Source organism: Crocodylus porosus, unplaced genomic scaffold (assembly GCF_001723895.1).
Source record: "Crocodylus porosus isolate Cpor-Errol unplaced genomic scaffold, CroPor_comp1, whole genome shotgun sequence".
NCBI classification, from domain to species: domain Eukaryota; kingdom Metazoa; phylum Chordata; order Crocodylia; family Crocodylidae; genus Crocodylus; species Crocodylus porosus.
Window position 1 is genome coordinate 35,580,432 of NW_017728906.1, and position 7,308 is coordinate 35,587,739.

The 7,308-nt window shown below is 45.2% G+C and overlaps 1 protein-coding gene across 1 annotated transcript in view; it reads left to right on the plus strand.

Moving 5' to 3' along the window:
* The window catches only part of LOC109305775 (interleukin-10 receptor subunit beta-like), a 22,277-nt gene extending 16,512 nt beyond the window's left edge, over window positions 1-5,765 (plus strand). The window contains exons 6-7 of the mRNA XM_019528835.1: window positions 2,008-2,165; window positions 5,320-5,765. Coding sequence (XP_019384380.1) covers window positions 2,008-2,165; window positions 5,320-5,565 — 404 coding nt within the window. The 3' untranslated portion in view covers window positions 5,566-5,765. The remainder of the gene's footprint in view (window positions 1-2,007; window positions 2,166-5,319) is intronic.
* The last annotated feature ends 1,543 nt before the right edge of the window (window positions 5,766-7,308 follow it).

Below are 7,308 nucleotides of genomic sequence, written 5' to 3' on the forward strand. Positions count from 1 at the left end.
AGTGTGTGTGTGTGTGTGTAGGCACGGGGCAGTGTGTGTGTGTGTGTGTATCTGCAGGCACAGGGGCAGCATATGTGTCTGCAGGCACAGGGGCAGAGTGTGTGTATGTGTTCATAGGATGAGTCCCACATGCACACCCCTCCATACACATGCACCTATGCCTCCCCATGCACTGCCATACACAAACCCCAGCCACTGTCCCCCCCATGCCCACATATCCACTGCCCCCACAAACCTATATCCACCCCCCAACAATATACAAGAATAAGTCTTCATTATAAGCTATCGTGCAGTCACCACTGTGTACACTACTCAAAGACATGTAAATCAGGACAAAAATATTTTTTGAAATCAAATTAGTGAATGTTGTAGATGATCACTTTATAGAATTTAATTTGGTATTTTTCTGGTTCTTAGATGGCAAAACCCCTTGCTGAAAGGAGTACTGGGGGCAAAGTTCAGAGGTTAGAGGGTGGGATTTCTGGTCACAAGATACCAGCCAGGGGGCAGGGCACCTGTCAAGGGGCAGGGCTACCCATGTGGCCCTTGACAGCTTGCCAAAGCTCAGTAAGTGGTCCTCCACCTAAAATAATTGCCCGCCCTGGTGTAGGCTCACTCTAGAACAGGGGCAGGCAATTATTTTGGGCTGAGGGCCATTTACCCAGATTTGGCAGGCTGTTGAGGGTTGCATGGGTAGCCCCGCCTCTTGACTCCCTGATCAGCATCTTGGGACCAATATCCCAATGTCTCAGGGCCAGCACTGGTGGGGCCCATAGTGGGGCACAGGCTGGCAGGGGTCTGTGGAGCCAGGTTGGACTCCACCAGCAGGGAGAGGGGGGAGCTGGTCTGGCTCCATAGAGCCCCTGCCAGCTGGGACCTGTACTCCTGCTGCTCTGCTCTGGGCCCTGCTGGCGCTGGCCCTGGGACACCAGTGTGGGCCCCGTGCACCCACTCACTCGCAGTGCCCCCCAGCCCCGCAGTACAAGCAGGGGGCAGCTTGCACCTCTGACAACCTGCTCCCTCCCTGGCAGGGAGTGAGCTGGTGCTGAGCATGGGGAAAAAGCAGCCCCTCCCCTCCCTTGGCTGGTGCTCCCTGCTGCAGCTGCTCACAGCCTGTGCAGGGCTGTCCTGAGCAGGTACAAGCAGCCCCAGACAGACTGCGAGTGGCTGCAATGCAGGGCACTGGCCACAGGGCAGGCAAGGGGCTGCTTTTCCCTGCGCTCAGCACCAGCTTGTAACCCACCCCCACAGCCAGCCTGGGCTTTGCACTGGTTTTGGGCTCACTCATCAGGGCTGCACCGTGGCGGCAGCAGCTGCGGCCCCCCCCCACTTCCTGCGGCAGGCAGTGTTTGCCACCACCGCCTCCAGGCTGCCCAGTGCGTGAACTCCAGACGGGCAGCAGCAGCAAACGCTGCTCGGCTTAGGCTGTGAGTGGCTGCAGCAGGGAGCACTGGCCACGGGGTGGGGGAGGGGCCACTTTTCCCTAGGCCCCTTCCCTGCCTGTGGTCCTCCCTAGCCCTTCCCCCACTCCCTTACCTGAGTTTCCAGTGCGGTGCAGCCACATGGTCTGAGGCCAGAAGCCCTGGCAGAGGCTTCCGGCTGGGGAGCGGGGCCAGGCGGGTCCTGCTGTTGTAGGAGCCCGCTGGGCTTCCCGTGGGTCCTACTGGGTCCATTTTTGACTGGAACCAAAGACAGATAAATATTAATTGTCTAAATTTTTTAGGGGCCCCGGGGGCCAGTTAAAATGGCCTCGTGGGCTGTATCTTGCCCACCCATGCTCCAGGAAGTAAGAGCCTTCTGACTTGATTCAAAGAAAAACTTCAAAATTGAGACTTTTTCCATTTGGGAATAAAATACTTTATTTCCTCATGCACCAAAGGTGTTGTAAATATGACAGATGAAGGTTAGGAATATCCTTTACTCAGTAATGAGAATGAAATTTTGAAAGCTGTATATTCAAAACTGAATTATCAAGTATTGAAGAATTTATGTTCTTGTCTCTTGCAGGTATAACACCAGTGTGGATGGTTGTTGCTATTCTTCTGATATCCATGTTGGTTGTTCTAGTATCTGTTCCTGCTTGTTTCTTTTCCTCTTTATGTATATATCGACAGACCAGATACATCTTCTATCCTTCCTATTCTTTCCCGCAACATTTGAAAGAGGTTTGTCCATTGTCATTCTATATAAAATACTAAATATAAAAAATGAGCTTTTCAAGAGTCTTTTGCCTGTCAAAGACCCCAGAAACCTTTGCAGGTTTTCTACTTAACTTAATGAACTTTCTCACTCTTACTCATGTACCTGGACTAAGTGTTAAGCCTAATGAATGATATTGGCATATGTGATCCTGGAAATTATTAGGCACACAAGCTAAAAAAATATAAGTCTATTATATATGTTGCAAAATAATAGGTGACTCTTAGCTGTTGTGTCAGTCAGCTTTAGCTCACTTGTGATAAACTGCTTGTGGGCATGGTTGCCACTCCACAACAGCAAACATTTACAGTAATGATGAGTGTATTCTGCTGCTAAAGACTAAATAGAACAGCAATTTAATTGGTTTGTGTAGTGATTCAGTTGGATGTAAATGGTCAGTTCAGTCTTCTTTATCTAGTATGTCCTGAGCAAACTGCTGTATGAATCATCCAGGTGTTTGGTAGTTTATTAGGCCTTGGGCATGTTACATGTGTAGCACTATGAGTGTTACAAAAAGTGAGTGTCCACACCTGCAAACCACCTGTAGCACCACAGAAATAGTGGATCCACCACAAATTTTCCTCTTTCAAAACAGATCTTCTCTATAGTGCCATGTTTTGTAGCATTACATGGAACATGTGGACAGGTGCATGTAGTGCTATGGTCTCCCAGACCACCTGCACCCAAAGGGGAGGGAAGGAGAATGACTGCCTCCCTGACACTCGCCCAGCCACAGCAAGTTGTCACAGAACCCTGCTGGGACCCTGCTGCCACCACCATAAGAAGAGTGCTTGACCACCAATGCCCTGAGAGTAGGTGGTAGGGCCTGTGCGCCAGGAGAGCAGCTTTTCTCATGACCCCAGAGGTGACTGGTGGCGGGGGGAGATGGTAAGGGAAGTTGTTGTCCTTGCCCTGCTCACTTCCACCTCTGCTCACTTCCACCTCTGCACCATCCAAGCAGGTGGCAGGGCAGGGGGAAGGAGGGCTGTCTTTGGCAGATGCTGTTCTAGGTGGCAGTTACTAACTGATCACTGATAGGCAGCAGGGGAGATGGCAGGATGCCAGTGATCCAGCTCACTGATAGCTGCCCAGGGCCAAGGGGAGAAAAGGAATAACTTCCTCTCCCTTCCCCCATTTTTTCCTGTCTAGAGAGTGTGCCTTTGAGTCCAATATAATGCTCTAACTAGGGGACTGTGCATGTTCACATGCTCCAACTGTGCTTTGTTTTTTCTAGTGTTACAAAGTGTCTCTGTACTTTGTAGCCCTGCAAATGGACGTGTATTCAAAGCCTTTGCACACGCAGCTATGGTTTAACACGTAAAACAAATTTTATCTGTTTGGCTTAGAAAGTGGATGTTTTTGTTTTGTGTTCTGCCCACTGCTAATGAAATTAAAGTGAAGACTGTTAAACAGAGTACAAAATAGAAGCCATGTCTGACATTTAAATTTTATCCTGAATATGTCCTTTAGTGGTTAGTTTGGTATTATAGCCAAGGAAAAATCAAAGTCTCTCCATACTAGAACAGAAAAATATGTACAATTAATACTTAACTAAGACTGGTTTAAAAGAGTTTGTGATCGTATGTTGTCTTTATTTTCTGCTCAGGAAAAACTTATTTACCCCTTTTTGGACCTGTGTTTCAAAAGCAGATTCCCCTGGCATATGTTTTTCAGTGTGAAGGCAGGGTTCCATCCCTTGGCAGATTGAAAATGCTCATGCTCAGTGCAATCACTGTGTATAGAACCTATATAAATACTTAGAAGAAATACCTGAATCCCATTTTAGGTGATCTTTTCTCTCCTCAATACATATACAATGTCCTGTAAAATCAAAGGAAGTTACATAAACATTCTATGGAGAGAAGATGCATTAGATGTTTAATATTCTTTCCTACAGAATTCCAGCATAACAGAAAGCATTCTAAAACTGGGAGAATGCAGGGTGGTATCACACAACCCCATTTTAAAAAAAATTGTTCCCAGTTCGGGGAGCAAATAATGCTGCTACCCCTCCCCTGCCACCAAAGTTCTGGACCTGTAGGGTGTCATGTGGGCTGAATGACATGGCTCTATGGGCCAAACGCAGCCCACAAGTTGGAGGTATGAGTAGTGGTGCTCAAGAAGGTATTTATTCTAAAAAGCTGATCAAGCAACAATTGGAGAGGCCAATAAAGCAAGATAAGTAAAAGTCAGGTGAACTTATGCTTGAAAATCCAGCAACGCTTCTTATAGGGACAAAAAGCTTTTGTTTTCTTAACCTTCAGTGTCATTTTTTAGTTCTCCCAAATGTAAAAAACAGCACAAAGGAAACTCTTTCATAGAATTCCTTACTAATTCTAATACAGTAAAAGCTCTGTTATCTGACATGCCCCAGGAATGGGGGATGCTGGTTAATCAAATATTCCAGTTAATCAAATGTGCACTGTCTGGTGCACTCCCCAACATCAGTGTGCCAGGGGACGGGGAGGGGGGCCCTGCGCAGACTGCTTTTTCCCGCACAGGCTGCTTTGCCCTGGGCTGTGGGCCAAAAACATGGCAAAGAGAAACTCAGCTCGCAGCAGCAAAACAGGAAGTCCCCAGAAGTGGTACTTCCAGTTTCACTTTTGCCGCATCGCTCGGAAGCCAATTAATAGAGTCTTCTGCCTAATGAAGTGCCAGTTAACACAGCTTTTACTGTAATTTAGAATAACTATTTCTTTTACAAATGATTTCCTTTGCAAAAGAATTTAGAACTAGGTCATCTTACAAGCAGTAATAATTATTTTATACTTGTTAATATTGAAATACTATTTTGTAAATGCATTAGACTTTCCATGGTTTCTAGGGTGAGCATTTTTGAGTACAAATCACAAGATTAAAAAAGGTCTGATTAGGCTATGTTGAAGGCCTGATTGTTTGATATGTGTTGAATAACATATTAAAGTAAATGTGTTCAAACTACATCTAAAGTAGTTGCAGGGAGTCACCAACCTGTGATCTTTCAAACCATAGTAGGCACCTGTCTGCCTCACAAGACAATAGATTTATCATAGAGTTCAAGAAAACCAATTGATGCTTGGAACGTGTAGGAGGGATAGGTATAGCTTGGTTCTTATTTCTTGCTTCTTCTTTTTGCTGCAGTTTTTGAGCAAGCCTTCCTACAGTTCACAGTTCTGTGCACCACAACTTCCAGAAGAGGATCACTCTTACGACAAGTTAACTGTCATTTCAGAAGAATCTGAGAACTACAGTGGAGAGACTGAGAATCAGTCTAGCAACACAACAGAGCAGGGTCAGAGCTCCCAGCAAGAGATTTCTGATTCAGAAGTTCCAGCTTTGAAAGAGGATCAAGTACAAACCTCATACCTCATTCAGGCAATTAAATAAATAAACTATTGGTCCCTTCAGACCCTAGAAACTATGAAACTAAATAAGTATGCAGCAATAAGCACTCAGTGAAATTTCATATTTAAAATTTATGAAGAGCCTTTTATCAGAATTGTACTTATTGTTCAATTTTTAGAACCTGGATTATAATAAAGGTGCATAATTTTTAGCCACTAATTTTAATGGCTTATTTTAAAAATGTAGCATTCATTATATAGCACCATAATATGGTATTGCTTACAAAGCAACATTAATCATCTGCTTAATATCAGTTATTTTAATTTTGATGTACTATTTATTTTTAAAGTTAAGCTGGATTGTGAACTGTAAATGATTATTTTTTTAAAAAGTTTCTTTTTTCAAGAATACTTTCATATTTTACTGTTTTTTATATGAGAACTTCTGTATTTTCTTTCAGTGTTTGCTTAAAATCATATTTGTAGCAAATAGATTAATATTGTTATTTTCTTCAATATGACACTAATTTATTAAATTATGTTTGACTGCTTACATACAGCGTTAATAAAACATTAAAAACTTGATCTGTTCTTGTATGGGAGAAGAATGTTATGTTATATACAGCTGTACAGATTTTTTGACTTCCTGATTCAGATCCTTTTCTTTGACTTTTTTTCTTCAATAGGGTGATGGCAATTTACACCCATTGATCTGGGATTAAATATTAGAATCACATCATAAATATGCTGGACCTTATCAATTAATATTCAGTTCAAAACTGATTAGAAGCTAGATGAGATGAACGACCAGAAAAAAAAAGATAGTGGGTTTGCAAAGATTATATGGGGCATATAATGTGATCTTAGTATAGTGTAGCTCAGTGCTGTCTGCCTGGCAGCCCATGGGCTACATGTGGCCCCTGGCCTCCTGATCCAGGCACTATCCCCGCTCCATCCCTCACATTGCTTTCCTACTGCTGCTGCCAGAGCCTTCCTCCTCCAGCTTCTGCTGCCTGCCTCCACCCCTTGGGAGTAAGGAAGCATGGCCTGGGGGACTGAGGGATGCTGTAGCTGAGGAGATCCCCAGCACTGACAGCAGGACAATGCAGCAGGATGATGCCCACATGGGTTGGTCCCTCAAGAGGTCCACAGAGGGTAATCATCTCCTTTAAAGGCATGGAGGGGAAGCCCAGCTTGTTATTAGATGCGAGTCAGGCTCACTGTACTACACTACAATGAGCTGACACCTACAGACAAGTTTGCAGTTGCCTCCACTACTAATGCAATGCTCAACCCTTCATGACCTGAAAAGTTCCCCTACTGCCCCAGCTTCCTGAGAAGAGTACTGCCACATGCTGCCCTTGGCTTTCTGTCGCCAGCCTTTGCTTTGAATAGACTTGAAGGATGTGGGGGTCGGTGTGGTGGTTGTTTTACTTTCAAAGGTTGGGGTGAGGGGACCTGCTGGCCAGGACTGGGATGGAGCTGCAAGTGCAGGAGGGGGGTGGGAGTTGCTTTGATGGGTTGGTACAGTGACTGCCTGCATTATGAGACTCTTAAGTTACCTGTCTCCACCAGATTTTCCCCTGGAATTGGATCGGATGGTGGGGGGGGAAGAGGGGTGGAATGCCCTAGTGCCACCTGCAAGCATCCACAGATGTACAACTCAGAAGTCACCCTGGCAGCACAACCAGATCAGCTGTGATTATACTTCCCACGCGGGACTCCTGCCATCACATCAGTGCCTTTCCTGGGTAGAGAGGGAAGCTGTTTGGCTAAGGGAAATTTG